The 17,630-nt window shown below is 41.7% G+C and overlaps 2 protein-coding genes across 2 annotated transcripts in view; one reads left to right on the top strand and one right to left on the bottom strand.

Moving 5' to 3' along the window:
• nsun4 (NOP2/Sun RNA methyltransferase 4) overlaps window positions 1–17,630 on the top strand; it is a 47,062-nt gene that overhangs the window by 8,617 nt on the left and 20,815 nt on the right. The gene's annotated exons all lie outside the window — the stretch shown is intronic.
• dmbx1a (diencephalon/mesencephalon homeobox 1a) lies at window positions 1,677–3,863 on the bottom strand (the record flags this gene model as incomplete). The annotated part of the gene is made up of 4 exons (XM_079284466.1): window positions 1,677–2,116; window positions 2,246–2,645; window positions 3,358–3,536; window positions 3,710–3,863. 4 exons carry the CDS (start codon window positions 3,861–3,863, stop codon window positions 1,677–1,679), a joined length of 1,173 nt encoding a protein of 390 aa, XP_079140592.1.

The following is a 17,630-nucleotide window of genomic DNA, read 5'->3' as shown; positions in this document are numbered from 1 at the left end:
CTCTCCTCAACCATTATAAATCTATCTATCACTGGACCAAGTAGTTTGACAGAGACAGTGAGGGGGGGGGGGCATCATTAGAATAATAGCAACAACAGAACTCTAATAGAGTCAAGACAGCAGTACACAGAGGCCTCAGGTCAATTCACTGAAATCTGTTCACTTTCTTTGACTTTCTGTCTGGATTGCAACAGACAGGAGTTGACAGATTACCGGAAATCCAAATTTGCTCGATTGTTTCTTTCTCGCAAGTGCAGAAACTGAACACATTTAAAATTTGAATTAACCCAGGATCGTTACACAGACAACCAAGGGAGGAGGGGCTGCCGGTGAGCTCAGCAAATACAATCTTACATTTTGACAGCTAAAGGAATTTTATCTGAGACAGTCTGTTATCAATTATACAACATAATAGGAACTTTACAATTACCTTACCAGTAAACATTAATAGATAGACTTTTTTTGTTTTTTACATATTATTAAAATAATGTGCATTTTTTTCATATGAAGACATTCGCTTCCAAAACACATTAACAGAAAACATCAGAGACGTGTGTGATTCTCGTCATCAAGTGCTATCAGCCAGTCTGACTTTCAGTGAAAAGCTGCATGTTTCCCCAAAGAGAACATTAAGGCGAGAATAAATGCTGACAAAATATGGGTCCAGACATTCATCCAAACGTCCAAATTAGTTTAACACATTTTGTTTTCAAATGAAATTGATCAACTCATGTAAAGTGAATCATGTTGCTGCCTTAATTGGCTGTTTCGGTGGTCTTAAATGGTATGCATGTTCATAATTGCATTTGCCTCAGCTCCCTCAGCCCGAGGCAAAATGTAATTAAAGGCTTTGAGAATTTAGTCACTGAAATCATTTTCTCATTATCAAGCCAGCCTTCTGTACAAAGTGACATATCACTGGCCATTAAACTGGTAAATTAGTCACTTTTAATGATGCTGTTGAGGACAACATGACTTGAAGTTTATTTTTTATTTATGTGCTGTTATGTAGTACATGCTATGTACATAACCATGTTGCTTAATTGAAATGTCAGGGGGTCCTGTGACAGAAATGGTCTCTTTGTTGCACAGACGTTTTTTCTTCTCCTGCCAACCAGCCCAATGCCTTCAAAGTGCCTCATTTAGTCACATTATTCTTGTTAACATTATTTGCATTGTCTTTCAAACCGATCCATCATGCATCCATCATCAGCTGTGTAAATCATTTTCAGTGATTATTGTTTTCATTGTTTTTAGATGTTAAGAAGGTGCAGCATGTTGAAACATCATCATAAGAGTCAGGAATACTTTAACTGTCCTCTGAGTTGGGAAATTAATTTGATCCATTTCATTGCTCTAGCTTTGTTCTATATCTTATGGATTCTCTTTTCCCGGGGTTATACTTTTGGACCTTGAGCTGCAACTGAAGCTAAGAGGAGTCAAACCAGCTGTTGAAGTGTGTGTCGGCTTTAAAAAGCTGTTAAATGTCGTTCTGTAGGTCCAGTGCATGATGGCATGTTTCATTTTTGGACATCTCTGCATGTCCTGTGCCCATGTACTCGCAAAGGGGTCACTATACGACTCCTAAACAACTATCACAGACACGCAGTGGGATGGGATGATGTGTAGGCCGAGGCTCTGGCCTAGCTTACACTGCCGTCCATACAATCTGATTCTCAGTTAGACATTGTGTCCAGTCCCAGCGAGGCAGCATGCTGTTTAGCCCTCAGACGGAGGTTCTCGATGCTTGTGGTCTTGCTGTTGTGGCTGGTGAGGCCACCTGCAGCCGACGCCTGCAGCAGCGGGCTGCTCCACACCTGCTGAGCGTGATGGGACAGGGACTGGTAGTAGGACTGGCAGGGCAGAGAGCCCAGCGGCGCGGTGGGCATGTTAACATTCATCCCCAGGTAGGGGAGTGAAGATGGGGCCGAGAGATCAAAGGCAGGGTAGTGCACCAGGTTGTTGGTGGCGGCCATGTGCTGGCGGAACTGCTCCTGCAGACGAAACAGGCTGAGAGGGGAGGAAGAATAAGAATGGCTCTGAGAGAGAGGACCACTGCCGGCCAGGCCGCTGATGGAGGAGGAGGGGGTCACGGACGGAGATACCAGGGGAGAGTCTGGACAGAGAGAAGAGGGGAATAACAAAGTTAAATTAGTTCAGTCAGGACAGAGATGCCATGAAACAAGTCTGTGAAGGATAAAGACAGGAATTAAGCACCTAGCCAGACTAGAGATCATGTTCTTACCTGGTTTAGGGCTGAGTCTTTTGCAAGCTGGAGAGATGCCCTCAGGAGTCACTGCTCTCTCACACTTTGTCTCCTCTCTCTGAGGTTTACTCTCGTCCTCCTTATCTGTGGCGTTGTCCTCCGTCGCCGACTCGCTACCAGAGTGTTCTGCTGACGTAACGTTCAGCTCCATTTCCAGCGGCACAGGACGGACTACTGGACCCTCTGTCTCCAGAGACGAAGAGGAGGAGGACGAGGATGAAGGAGGGAGCTGGGTGTCGGTAAGGATTGTTGTGGAGGGAGGTGAATCCTCCTTCTCGCTTCCTCCTTCCCCCGAAGCCTCCTTCTGCTTCTGAAGCTGCTCCTTCTGGAGGCTGCGCTGCTTCTTGCGGAATTTGGCCCTGCGGTTTTTGAACCAAACCTGGTGGCAGAGGGGAGAAGAGGCCAAGTCAGATGGAGAACAAGCAGAAGGGACGTACAACAGTGGATGTAAGCTGGACTCGAACCCACACTTAATGACTGATTTCAGTCAGCATCAAATGATTGAGCGGCAAATGAAACTCCCAAAAAAGTCAATAAGTGACATCAATATGGAGTTCAAATTGAAATCAGTTTCAACAAAATTGACACTGTATTTTAGCATATATTGTATTCTATCGGATAACCTACATGTTCTTTTGTGCAGGCATAAGTGAAACGTTTCACTGTGAGCCAGGCTCAACCCTAGAAATATGTTTTCATTTTTTCCTGTATTGATAATAATGTACACAGTCACGGTTTTCAACTCAAACAAGCTGTGTGTTTTGATTAATGAATCGATCATTTATAGTAGGCCTGTCTTTCTATTTTTTTATTCTGAATATTTTTTATATTCTTTACATCCAACAAAATAGTTGCCTCCCCAAAATAGGCTAAAGTCCATTCCATCCCCACGTACAGTATTTAGGTTGATACTGGACAAACACTACAAACAGCTTTTGTCCATAAGATACAAAGCCTGCAATCACATAAATAATGAGTCGATAGACGTAATAAAAACCCAAATGAGCTCCTCGAAACTATAGCCTATAATATAACACACACGTAGGTGTTTTGTACACTTCACAGTGGTTTCCCTTGAGTTGTAGACATACCTGCACACGGGCCTCGGGCAGGTTGGTGCACATGGCCAGCCGCTCCCTCATCACCACATCCGGGTAGTGTGTCTTCTGGAAAGTCTTCTCCAGCGCTTCCAGCTGCTGTGCGGTGAAGGCCGTGCGACTCCGGCGCTGTTTGCGGTGCTGAGAGCCGTAGCGAGCCTCCAGGATGATGTCTTGAAATGCGCAGTCGTTGGAAAGGAAACACACACGGCAAGTTTATTTCACTGCATGATGGGACTATGACACCTCACTTCATTTGCGTGACTGTCAGCTGCTGTAACACCTTCATGCATTATTAATTATAAGAGCCAAAGAGAAACGTGTGTGTGAGCGTGCACTTAATTACCAGCTAGTCTCTCTGCCAGTGTGAGCGCGTGCACGGACGGCCGGTAGTCGGGCGCGTGCTGCGCCTGTTGCGCTGCCTGCTGGTGCAGGTTGTACATGGCGCTGAGGGAGTTCATGGCGTGCAGAGAGTAACCGTTCACCCCGTAGTGCTGCATGGTTAGAGGTCGCTACCTGCGGAAATGAAGAGGTTGTGATTTCCACATAGAAGGAAGGGGAGTTCACTCAAGACCATGTTGCTGTTAAGGGCGCGTGGCTGCTGATGGACACGCTGAACATGTGATCGCAAACCAACCCACCGTTTTGATAAGAGAAGCAAAATGACATATTTAGGCGGCTGTGACACACACGGGCTTTTTTTTTTTTTTTTTGTAGCCCGAATGACAGGTCCTCGCGCTAGAGGGCCAATAGATTTTAATGTGGGCACTCAGACAAAAGTGTTATCTATTAACATCAAATTATCGCTGTGTTCAATCCATTAATTATACGAAAGACTTTTAATTGGGGTAATTATCGCTCGTGCCCATAATGAACCGTGACGGATGCCTTAGTCGTGAATTTATTCACGTCGTCTCTGTGATCCCGGAGAAGCCAAATCCCCAGTGGAAACGTTGCTTTGACAGATCAAGGCGTTGATGAAATGTGTTGGAAAATGAAATGAAGAGATTTGTTTCGGGTCTCGGTGGCAGAACCTGAAACTGGATTGCAGGATTATTTTTGAACAGGCCATTATTACGGAAATGCTGTTCAAGTGCTGTTCAGTTAGTGACCCTAACCCTTCACTTTCAGTTTTCCTGCAACATTTAACTCTAAACTTTGCAAATCATGTTGTTTAATTTGATATTATTTATCATTTATATTTAAGTCGATAGAAACTTGCAGCTTTTGATATTACAGATTCATTCCTTCAAGTAAAACATCCATATCAGAGTCTTTCACATGGCAGCAATTCCCCAAACTTTATTTTGTAGTTCTCCTCCACGACCGAGATTTTCATAGATGCAGCGCTTGAGGACACGATTAGATATGTATTAGTACGGAGGAGGCTGACAGGAGGGAATATCTCTGAGGCCCAACCAGTTATTATAACCAGAGAGACCACAGGGAAAATATATAAATCTTTCTCCATGTGACAGGTACGGTATCCAGGGAAATGCTGAAGTTCTTGAATTTACGTTTAGGGCGGATGCCTCTCAATACGTTTGAATTTCCAGGTTATCATTTTCATAATTTCGTTTTTGTTTTAGCCCATTTAATTTGACTAATTAACATTCGTCGTGTAGGTCTACAGTAAATGTCAACAATTGTAATGTCAGTGTATTTACATTGAAGAACCGTTTGGTTTGCTCCATGATCTGAAAATATGCAGGATATTCGTTGTAATTTCAAACTGAATTGATGTTAATTTGACCATGGTCATACTATTTTATGTTACCTCATTAGTGAACATATTTTGACGACTTGATAATTCATTCAATCAAATGTCAATTTTAAGCATGAAATTACAGTTTAAATCACTAAATTATGATACATTAATAATAACTAATGCTACTACTAATACCATCGATAATAATAATACTTTTGAAATTATAATAATGTATTCGTAGAGGCAAATCAAGCAGTTGTAAACGTATTTTATAAGACAGAAGACTGGGTACATGGTCATTTTTGGAAAGCCATTATTTTTTTATCCATTTCTCGTCTTTTCAGAGAGAGAGAGAGAGAGAGAGCGTGTGTGTGCGCTTGTGCGTGCGCGCGCGTGTGTGTGCGTGCGCTTGTGCGTGATGCCCGCAGTGCCCATTCCCAGCCTATTAAGTGGCCGCGGCGGCTGATGAATGTGATCAGAGGGCAGTGGGGAATAGTTTAATTCGTCGGGACAGAAGGTGCTTCGCTAAACATTTACTTTACTCCCCCAAGTATTTGAGTTGAATGGGCCCCCCTCCCCGTCTCCGCCCTCCCTCCCCTTCCCCTCTCTGGCGGCCTCTTATCCCATCGCCCCGGGGCAACGTTTTGGCTGAGATGTATGGCCTCTCCGCGGGTAAAAATATGCATGTTGATCCCCATTTGGCTCCCCGTCTAATGGAAGTGCAAATAGGTTTCGACTGCGAGGCCCTCCATTTATCATCAACACTGACACGGACGGACGTACAGCGGGACTGGGTGGTTAGCTCCAGTTGGAGTTTGCGCGTGTGCGCTTACGTGCCCGCGTGGGCAAGTGTGTGTGCGCGTTCTCGTATTATTCCAACGACTGTTCTCAATTGTTTTTCTCCATTTCTGTTTTCTCTGAAAGTGAAGGTGTCCATGCAAATTGGATTACACCTGAAATCACACAACATGCGGGAAATAAATGCAGCATATATTTCACAAACATTCCTCAAAAGCTACAGAATTTGTATACTAGATGGAAATACTAGAACGTTTAAGGGACTAAAACGTTTCGCATCGATTTTAATCTCACTTTTTGCAAAATGCCATAATCTGCAAATAAAAACATCTCGATCTCGGCAACATTGTTTTAGGCTGTTTGGCCCGCAAGTACACTTTTTTAGCTTAAAGCTTGCTGCTCGTGATTACAAGCTTTCCCAACCTTTTCTATTTACCACTACACCTCTGGTTATAGTCTGTATCCTACCGCCCATATCAAATTCAGCACAATAGCTCATCGCTGTGAGCCTGTCAGTGCTGTTATTGTCATTCATACGCCTCTCTCTGCTCCAGGCACTGGGCCCTCCTGGCAGCCCTGCGCAATGCTTCGATTATCAAACCGTCATTATGTAAATTGGCGTGTACAGTGCAACTCTTTGATCCGACCAAATTAGGAAAAATGTTATTTGCTAACAGCCCTCAGGGGCATGAGTCGACCTGACAATCTGCTCTTTGCTGTGTCACAGTGTAAACTGTCAGAGGGCGAGGGACGTGTCTTTGATTTTCTCTGAGCTGGAGGATGTTTGCTATGCAGAAGCCTGATTGAAATTTAAAGGTATTCGATATCTAATATTTAATTGTCTGTTCAAGCATTTTAAAATCCAAATGTCACGGCGACATTATATGTATTCTGTAACAAGACTGCATGCAATACATAACCGGAACAAATTGAGGAAAAAGGAGAAAACCCTTACATTCCTTGGTAGAGTTGGAAAGATAAGATTCGGACTTTCCGGTTCAATAAATCGTACGTTGGGTGTGCTTCTGTAAATGTGTAGCACTTTAGGGTAATTCAGATTCTTTTTAGTAAACTCCAAAGAAGAGGATCATAAACAGTATGTCCTTTGTGAATTGTTTTCACGCAAGGTTACATTTTGGGTTGCGTACTGAAACTTTAAAATGCCAGATTTATAAACATATATTTCTACATTTCCACCAGCGGAACTGCTTTCATCTCCAATGAAATGAAGTCAAAAAAATAATCTTTAAAAATCTCTATTGGATACAGGCTACTGTATTTTTACACACACACACACACACACACACACACGCACACACATACACACACACACGCACACACACACACACACACACACACACACACACACACTTACTTCAGAGACTGGCTGATAAAGATGCAAAATAGTTCAACATGAACATTAAAGCATTTTTGAACAGGTTTTAACGCAGCATGTGAAAAATACGTTGAACTGAATAAAGAGATAGACAAAAGTGTTTACCTCTTGTAGAGACAGTATTCTTCTCCGTCACTTCGTACGCAGACAATCCTCAACGTTCAGGTTTCTCTTCTGCTCTTGCTGCTGCCTTGTGCTGTTTGTTTCTGATAATGCCCACTTCTCCCGTCCTTTTGTCCGACAGTGAGATACACAAGTCATCCAGTTTGTTGCCTCACTACAAGTCCGTCCGCTCGCGCTAGTTGTGAATTCTACCGTCTCGCGCAGAAGTGGGAAGCCGCCATCTGCTGGTGCGAGAGCCCCGTGGAGGGATTTTAAGGAGCGCTTCGCGCGGGTCATGCTGGCTTTCTATTGGCTCTCCGTGCTGTCAGTCGAGTAAATAAGATCGCGGATCGTTCAGCGGCAGACTTCTGGTGTTATTTTCAAACATGATCAATTTAAGCACATTATGTCCGCTAAATCCCTCCGAGTCTGTCCACATCTTTTTTATTGACATCGATAAACATCCCCTGTATATGTGAAGATTGACGCTTTTTAATGGCTCCGTTTTTGCAAAACATATATAGGCCTATTGATATGGGATCGATATGATGTAGGATTGATTTTATTTCTTTACGAATCGCAACTTTGTGAATTATTCTCTAGGTTATACGCTCAAACTTTAAACAAGTGGGAATTGGTTCTGCAAGTGTTTCTAAATGATTTTATAATATAAGCTAATGAAAAACACCTTGTCAACACATTTCTAACAATGACAAGTATGAGGTGTATAATATTATTTTATATATTTTAGTTTTTTCAAATCGACTACAAACTGCTTGTATATGCACTTGAATCATGAATCTAATTGCCTATCCTTCGTTTTTGTGAGAAAAAAGCAACCAATCTGAAGTTTGTTTGCTTTTCGGCTTTTTGCTCCATGCCACTGCGGAGAGAGAGACTTAGAGAGATGGCTAATAGATGCCAGGGCGCTGCCTTTAGACTCTTCCCCGGCCTGGAAGGATTTGGGATGGGATAGGGAAGACAAGACGCCATCTCAGCCTCCAAAAACCCCTGTCTTAAAATGACTGCGGGTAAGGGGATTAGGGTAATAATGCCCTTCTCTTCTTGAAGGGTTTTTAGAGAAGATTTCTTCTCCCGGAGCAAAACCGTTTAGGTAGGGAATTAAGGGCAGCGCAAAGTAGCCTTTTAATGTAAAGCTTGCATATTTTGGGGGAGATTCTTTGGGAAAGTGCTTGGCCTATAACGCAGTTTTATCTCTGACCATGTTTCTCCCTGTGAACTGATTTGAACAGTAGACAAAAGATTTCATGGAATACAGAATATTTGTGTCCATGCGTTTTTACGCATTAAGACCCCACCCAGACGCATTGTTTAAAGACAATCAGGGGTTTGTGGACATTAAGTGTGTGTGTGTGTGTGCGTGAGAGAGAGAGAGAGAGAAAGAATGTGTGGGGGGAGAGATGTTTTTTTATTTTATTTTTTAAAAATATTATATTTCATATAATATCCAAGTTAACATCACTCAAATATTGTAGTTTAAATGATTACGTTACATTAGATACAAAACGCTAACGAAATAAACAAAGATAAAGAAATGAACATGATAGTAACTCTTGCGGTACATTCTTGATACGAACCCACCAAACAGCAACGTGAGACTTTCGCTGTTATCACAGAGTCAGACAGATTATTCGATGTGTTTATTTGCTCCAACGTTACAACAATATATAACAATATATTGTTTTAACTGTGGTGCTATATAGGCTTCATTTACATTTTTTGGGGCCATACAAAATTATCATTATCATTATTATTAGGCCTAACTGCCTGGTGTAATTGATGTATCGAAAAATGATCTCCCTGGTGCGTCTTTACTTCTAAATCTGTTTGTTTTTACACATACAACTTTTTCCATGTGTGCTTCAAAGTCTTTTCCCATCGTCTGGAAAAACTCGTGTGCCTCTCTGGTTTCTGTCGCCTTGGTAGGCTCACTCGGTTTTTCTCCGAGGTCTGAGAAAGAAAGAGGATTAACTTGTGAACCAATGGAAATAAGAACTTAAACGGGAGGTAACTCTGGCCACTGTCTCTTTGTGAGGACCGTCTCTAAAGCAATTAAAGCGAGAAAGAGTTTCTTCTCAGCGCCTCTCCACCTAAAGCTCCTTAGTGCGACTAGAGCTGTCCAGCGCATCTGAAGGGCTTAAACGCCAAAAAACCCCAGCTCCCCTTACCCCTGTACCCATGCACTGCTGAATATAAGGTGGTAAACAATGACCTCCAGTTGACGAACAACCCTGAATTAAAAAAAAGAGAAAAATGTTAATTTGACAAAGGAACTTGAGTTGTTGGGATCTTTTAACATCAGAAAAGTGAGTAAAGCCTTAAACGTCTGATCCAGGAAATATCTCTGTTGTTTCTTCATTGATCTCATGTCAGGTTTAACCCTTTAGAAATCATTTTCTTACCTATTGAATAATTCATACAGATATCCAAAGTGTACTTTCTCCTCTTGTCTCAGCCTGCATTTGATAGATGTATGAAAACCAAAACCATCTAATGCCGGTGAATTCTGCTCACTAATAGCTAATTAATACTCTTAATGATATTTCTGCAACTTCATGAATACATTAGGTCTGCAATCCAGCAAGCCTCAGCCTCCCTGGCACCATTCAAGGGTATTTCAGCATCTGTTCATCCCAGGGCAATTAATCATTTTGATGTGTAGTTTAAAATCGACTTCTTGCGGAGACCTTTTTTGACAAGAATAACAAAGCAATTTGCCAGAAGCCACTTCTTAGACACGTTATTAGCAGCACTTCAACAGTAAGACCCGCTTTCCTATTTATAAAAAAAAAAAAGTGAGATAAATGAATTTAAAAAGACAGCAACAGTTTTTTTGCTTTATTGTCAGCACCACGCCTCTGAATCCTCCTGAAATCCCTTCGATTGGTGACACAATCTCAGGATCTCCTCTGCAAATCCCTCCTCTAAAAGTTTTCAACCTGTCAGTTTCCTCTAAAAGCTGTATAATTCCCCCTCTTTTTTTCTCTCCATCCTTCTCTCTTTCTTCTTGCCCTCTTTTCTCCCTTGTCTCTGTCCTTCTGTCTCATTTCTTTTCCTTGCCTTCTCTCCTCTCTCTCTCTCCCTCGCTCTCTCTGGCCCGGATCCCTCTGCACAAGGGGCCCCATTGTATAGTCCTAATCCAGAGGCAACACAGCTTTAGGGACATGCAGGGATAAAAGGCCCATTAAGCCCACAACTTTATGGGGGCAAATCTCTCCCTAATCCTTCGCTTTATCTAAACAAAAGCCCCTCTGCCTTAATCCACCTATGTGTTGAAAAAAAAGAGAGGAAAAACTGGAGAGTGTCAGAGAATGAGAAAGAAAAAGAGAGTGAGAGAGAAAATCTCACACACTGAAGGATTGAACTATGAAACATACAGGGAGGGTCTAAGTTTCCTGGAAGAGCTGAGTAATACTGACAAGCTTTCACCTGCATGGAGGAACTTTCACATGTGTTCACTCTAACTGCTGCACAACTGGAATGATCCGTGAATAATATTAATACTTTGACCACATATCTCCACACACATACTAATGCTGAATAAATGATAGTAAAGTTGCCAAACAGAGCTCTGGTCTTTTAAATCATTAGAGACTGAGGTTTATTATGAAAAGACCCTCTGCAGGAAGTTGTTGGGTGAAGATAACTGCAGGTAACTTTCACTTATAAATATGTACATAATTAAACAGACATATAGGTGAAAAACTGGCAAAATGCATTGTTTCCATAATTAATCAGAACGACAGGTTTGTATTATATCACTCAACTTAAATACCTTTAGTTGTCGACTGGAGTTTATTAGTAACCCCTGTCAAACAACTGGAGAGTGATAGCAGTTTCCAATTTTGTGATTCAATTTTCTTCATTTAAAAAAATCTGATCTGTAAAACTGAGCCCATAATATAAATTCTTTGTGTATTTACAGTATGAAGCATTTCCTAATTAACCTCAGAGCACCATAACCTATGAGCACCTTTTTTAGCGTTTCTCTTTCCTTTACAAAAAAAGATGAAACAGATATTTTATGTATATGTTATGTTTATTATGTCGCCATCGGACTATGTTGTTTTTGAGCGCAAATTCTAAGGTTGTACTCATCAGTACAATAGCGATACAGAAAGATTCAGAACCATCTGTCATCATTTAGATAGACGGGTCATGCGCCACTCAATGTATTCTCTCATACGGGGTGGATGAGAAAATACATTGAGTGGCGCATGACTGTGGACCAGGGGATCAAAAAGGGGGCGAGACTTTTGTTCATTCTTTGGACTCCTTGAACAAGTGCTAAGTCTCAGTAGTTCCATTTATTAAAGTACTTTGATTTGTGTGTCACAGTCACAAATTGTCCGAACTATCCAGCAGTGATACTTTACACAGGTTAAAAACTGTATATTCCAAATACTGTTTGTGGCCTTTCCTCTTATACCCTCTGCTAATATTGACACAAGGTGTGGCCTCCTTCGCCCAGATTCCAATTAAAGAAATGGGTTCATGAGGCCAAATCTTAACAACGATGACAAAGCTTAAGCTCGGCTGTGGAGCAAGAATCCTTTCCCTTCCTCTAAAACATCTGTCTTTACTACAAATCCCACTGTGTCTGCTCCACTATACGGACAATCAAACCTTAATCGGGAGCTGGGTTTAGCAGACTGAGCTCAAGTCTGACGGTTTGAGTCAGTGCTCTGAGGGATAGGTGCTGAGACCAGCTCTGCTGCATTAAGGCTACGTCAACATCTGTGTATTTCTCCCAATCATTGCAAATGTCGAGAAGCTCAATGATTTTCAAGGCTTAAATAGAGGTTTAAAAAAATTTGAAATACTGACACTGATCTTTCAATGTTTTGAATATGACATTATGCTGAGAATTTCATTGGGTTTGGCTGTAATTTTCCACCTGGAAAAGCCTTTTTTACCTTTTTAAAATGTAAGTTAATTGAGATCTTTTGTGAATAAAATGCTCCCCCAATCTGTCAAAGGTCCAATCAAAAGCCTACTTTTACTTTCAGCATGGCACTCATCATGTTGCCTTCATTACCGTCTCCTCTCCGGCTCCATTCCTTTGTAATAGAGCTATCACAGAGTTAATGAAGCAAATAGTTGGGACAATTTAGTCATTAGAGACAATTAAGACAATCCAATGCAATCTAACTCAGACCAGGAGACGAGTGGAGTAGTCGGGAAGAAATCCACCAACCAGCCATCCAGACCAAGCGCATCTATAGCCCTCTGCAGACTCAGCCAGTGTAGAGAGAGCTTTCAACTGGATTGAAGGAATTTTCCCTCCGGTGGTATCACTCGTAATACTTGAACCATTATAAGGCTGATCAGCAGTTGGCTTAAGGCATCTCTGTTTCCTCCGTGTAGGGATCACACCTGGCCTCAGGAGGAGGAAAATGTTTCCCAAAGAGGCAGGCAGACGGAGAGGCAGCCTGGATGCATTCCACCACAATAAAGTATAAATCCTCCTCTTCACAGCGTATTACAGGAATGAACATAACGGATTGTGTCATTGTTGCCCTATAATCTGGCTTTAAACTCCTTGTTTTACATGGTCCTCTTTAAAAAGCTCTTTTTGTGTGGGTATTTTTCCCGCTCTCTTCATCCTGAATTAACCTGCTGTTTCCTCATCAGCCGTGTTTTATTCTTTGTTCTGCGTTTTAGATTTGGAGGTATAGTTATATTTGCAGAATTCCCAGTTGATGTGTGACAATGTTTAGTTACGCACAAGAACATTGGATCTACTCTCCTTTTAAATGTATTCTTTTTAGCTGTTGGTGATATGTTCCTAATTTGGCGTGTCACCAATATAGATCATTCACACTGCAAGATACAGATGTTAGGTTATTATAATATTCCAAATGCCTTTCCACGTGTCCTTGCCCTCAAAAGCTACGGGCAATATCATATCCTGCTTTGGAAGTGGAGATGGAGGCACTTTTTTCTGTTCACTGAACAGGCAGCTTGCATGAAATAAGCTGTCATCTTCTCTTGTGTCTCCACCTCTTCTGTCTTTACTGAGCCTGAATACCTCTATGTATTTGAGACATAAGCAATCCAAACAGTTGTCCAAATTAAATGAATTAATTAAACTGTACACCAAACATCCCTGCAGATGAGTAAAGCAGCATTCACATTTCAAATGAAGAACATATCTAGTACCACTTCAAAGCACCATTTAAAATGGCTTACTCAGTTCTAACTAACGGCTTGTAATTCATTTAATACTTTATAAATGAGTTATAAAGTATCAAGAAGGGCAACTTTGGGGTTGCCCGGTTGTGATGGTGTTCATCCTTTCTAGTAGAAAAGCAATTGTGATGTTTTCCTATCGCATTAATATGTACTTTCTAATCAAGTCTTTGTTAATGACAGTTTTACAATCACTTTAGGGAGGCGGATAATTCCCAGCATAATTCATTACTTAATTAATTATTAACTTAGTAATAATATATAAAGCATTAGTAAATTAACTATTAATCATTAGTTTTGTTTTTTAGCCATATCTGTGTGGCTCTATGGATGGCAATATCATCCAGACATTCATTGTCCCCAGAGGATGCATCCTCCGTTTGTTGTTCTATAGTGAGCAGTTGAGACGGACATGTAACATCAGAGAGAACAGTGATAGCATGTTGCCAGAATTTAACTGTGAACTTTTTAATCATGTGTTTTAGATCTCTAGGCCAATAAATCTTTTTGAGCAGCCATAGTGATTGTCCATGAAACCTTTTGGTTGCTTTGACCATCAGGCAGTAATCAAGTTATTTTGACAGGCACTTAAACAAAAGAAGCTCTTCATCAATGTCTTATTAAGATGCGTTAGTTGTGCTGATTGAGGCTTCTGATAGATTAGAGAAACAAGTAACTGTGACCGATAAGAGATGTGCCTCGTGGCCAAAATGATTTGTGGAATATCAATGTTTTGGCTTTCCTTGAAAATAAATAAAAAAATTAAATTTATATATATATATATATATATATTCACTTGGGCAACTTTTGGGAACATTATATTGACTGATATTCATTTCTTCGAGACTTACCCTAACCACCACTTGCCTAACCCTAAACCTAACTCTTAACCAATGACTCACAAATCTGCCTTTTGGCAAGCCATCCAATTAACTGGTGTTTAGTCTGAAATGTGTCCCCAAAGGAAGCCTAAGATAACAACACACACACACACACACACACACAGATTAGGGTGAAGCCAGGCAGCAGGTCTGGTTCCAGCCCGCTGTCCTCTGGTCAACTCTTCACTCGATCTCTTTCTCACTTGTTTTCTTCGTCCTGCTCCTTGTTTGAGTCAGAGCCCGCCCCCCCCCCCCCCCCCTCCTGCTCCCCCTCCTGCTTTGCTCTCTCCATTGCCTCTGAAAGGAACCTTGCTGGGCCCAACTGTCTGTCGAACGAGCTGGGCAGGACGGTCACAGTGGGGTATGCGATTGTGTGTGTCAGTGTGTTTACACTTGTGTATATGTGTTTGCAGTGAGCACTTAATGTTTTTTAGGGCGTCTCCGCATGAAAACCCACTTTAGGCCTTGTTTGCTGTTTTTCTCCCCGAACACACACACGCACACACACACACACACGCACACGCACGCACATTCCATGCACACCTCTCAGTGATCCTCCAGCACTTTTCCACAGCAGGGAGCAGAGGGAGGAGGTGGAGCAGGAGGCTAATGGATATGTTTGTTTACCTATTTGTCCTTGACATGATCAATTGATCAGCAGGCTAATTCACTGCCACCATGGGCTCATTACATTTCCATTTAAATTGCAAATGGATTTCTTCGATGCTTCATCTTCCTTTTCCCACATCTACTGCTCTTGTGTGTGGCGTGGATGTACAGTAGAGGTGTTTGTGTGTTGACACCTCTGGAGCTCAAACACTGCACAACATAATGCCCTCGCTCGCAGACATTTATTTGTGAGCATATGACAAACGTTTCTATTGGAAGTGAAAACTCTCCTCATGTCACTTCTGTCTTTGTCTTCATTATTTTCCATTGTATATGGCGTACAACAGGGATAATTACCTTCATCATGGAGTGGATGTCAGTCATCAAATGGCTGTGATCAAGTCTCACACAACACACACACACACACACACACACACACACACACACACACACACACACACACACACACACACACACACACACACACACACACACACACACACACAGTCCCCTGAGAGAAGTGTGAGCTAATTCCTGGGCAGTAAAAGTGATTATGTGTTTCTGGGAAGATTACAGTGAACTGATGTGGAATTTAAACAGTGGGGAATGAACGGCCAAATTGAGCAGCAGCAGGAGATCGACATTATTGCAGATGAGCTTCTGGTAAAGCCGTTTGGGCTTCGGAGCTGCATTTTGAATACATTTAAACATCTGTTCTGGACATTTCAACACTGTGGAATAAAAAGTACATTTTTTAATACATTTTAACCGGTGATTTTTGAAACATTTTAAAGGAATAAAATCAACATTTTAGGAAATGTGCTTATGCTCTTTCTTGCCGAGGGTTGGATGAGAAGATACTACTCATATCTATCCATTTATCAATATAAAGTGGGAGTCAGGAGACAGTTAGCTTGGCATAAACGCTGACATCACGAGAAAACAGTCTCTTAAACCGCTGCTGGCTGTGGCTTCATATTTACCAAACCAACTTAAAAGAAAGAAAATAAACGTATTTTCCAAAATGTGGAACTATTTCTTTAAATGTGCTAAGATGAACCAAGCACACTTAAAAAAGTTAATTTCTATTATCATAAAATATGTTTTTGTTCTTAGCTCTGACACCATTGAAGGTGAGAATCGACGGATAGACAAATGGAGGGACGGATGAATGGCAGGGTCTTTATTACGCCATCTCATGGGATTCATTTGTTTCATTGGCTTGTTTGGCCATAATGGGCTTTATATGATGACTCATACCCCCTGTCAGATTCCACCATGATCCAAACAAACGCACACATTCATCACCATCTAACACACACACACACACACACACACCCGCGCACACGCACAGCTCCGATCAATGGTCATATATTTGATCCCTGACAAGCCTGACACTTGTACCCACGAGGCCTTTGGTCACTCTGTTTCTCTTGACCACTCCTTATGCAACATACACACCTACACACACACACACACACCTACACACACACCTACACGCACACACACACACACACATACACAAGCACTTTTTCCCTCTCTCACTCCATCCTTCCCCTGACACACTTGTCAAGGACCTCGTTGACCCCTGACCCCGCCCCACTTGGCACCGTTATTGATTTTTCCTCCGACCCTCTCAATCTGGGATGAGGAAGAGTGAGAACGGGATAATTAGCCGCCTTACTCGGGTATGAGGGAAGGGACGCTGAGGATGAAGGGGCGCAATCAATGCACGCTCATGGCGGAGCTTGCAGCAGCAGAACCGGTCAGCCATGTTGAAAATGTAGAAGGGCTTGAGGCGAGATGTTTGAGCAACACTGATGGGTGAGAGAGGGACGAGAGGGGAGACGGTGGCGGCGTTGTTTGTTCACTTGTTATGTTCTGAGGCTTTATTATTATTTTACAAAAACACTTGACACAAAAGAAAAGCAAGTATTCGTAAAACAAGAGAAAAAGTATATTGTAATAATTTAAGACTACAGTATTCCATATGTTGTACAGTACACTTCGTCAAATAAAGTTACGCAGTTGATAATGATTCATATCACTTTAAGTGGGAATGTTTCTCCACAGAGAACGGCTTTCCTAAATTACTGCAAGAATGCTACTTGTTCAGACGATGGATGGTTTTCGTCTTCTCTTTCTCCTTCCTTACTTTTGGTTGGCATGCAGCAACATAAAGCTCTTTATGTCTTTCTACCGTATACACTCCCTAATAAAAACATGAAATTCCCAATTCTTGTCCATCAGATGTTGTGTATTTCAGGCTCCACCGAGAGGTTTGTGAACCCGGGGACAGTCTGTGCAACGCTTGCTTGGATTAGTTCCAGAGCATCACATGCAGCACAGCCACACCAGCAAAATAAAATGCTAATTATTCCAGTAAATTGCTAAAAGCTTGACATGAGTGTCCGGACTAAACTTTGCCTGATACGGTCAAATATAGATCAGAGACTCATCATACACACAGACCAAGTTAAAAGACAACATCTTACATGTTTCTCTGACATTTCTTAATTTTCACAAAACTACAATCACAAGGTTTTGTTCTGTATATGTT

The sequence above is a fragment of the Melanostigma gelatinosum genome (assembly GCF_949748355.1).
Source record: "Melanostigma gelatinosum genome assembly, chromosome: 15".
Classification (NCBI taxonomy): Eukaryota; Metazoa; Chordata; class Actinopteri; order Perciformes; family Zoarcidae; genus Melanostigma; species Melanostigma gelatinosum.
The sequence above is the reverse complement of the archived record's forward strand: the minus strand, read 5'-3'. Positions and strand labels throughout refer to the sequence as shown.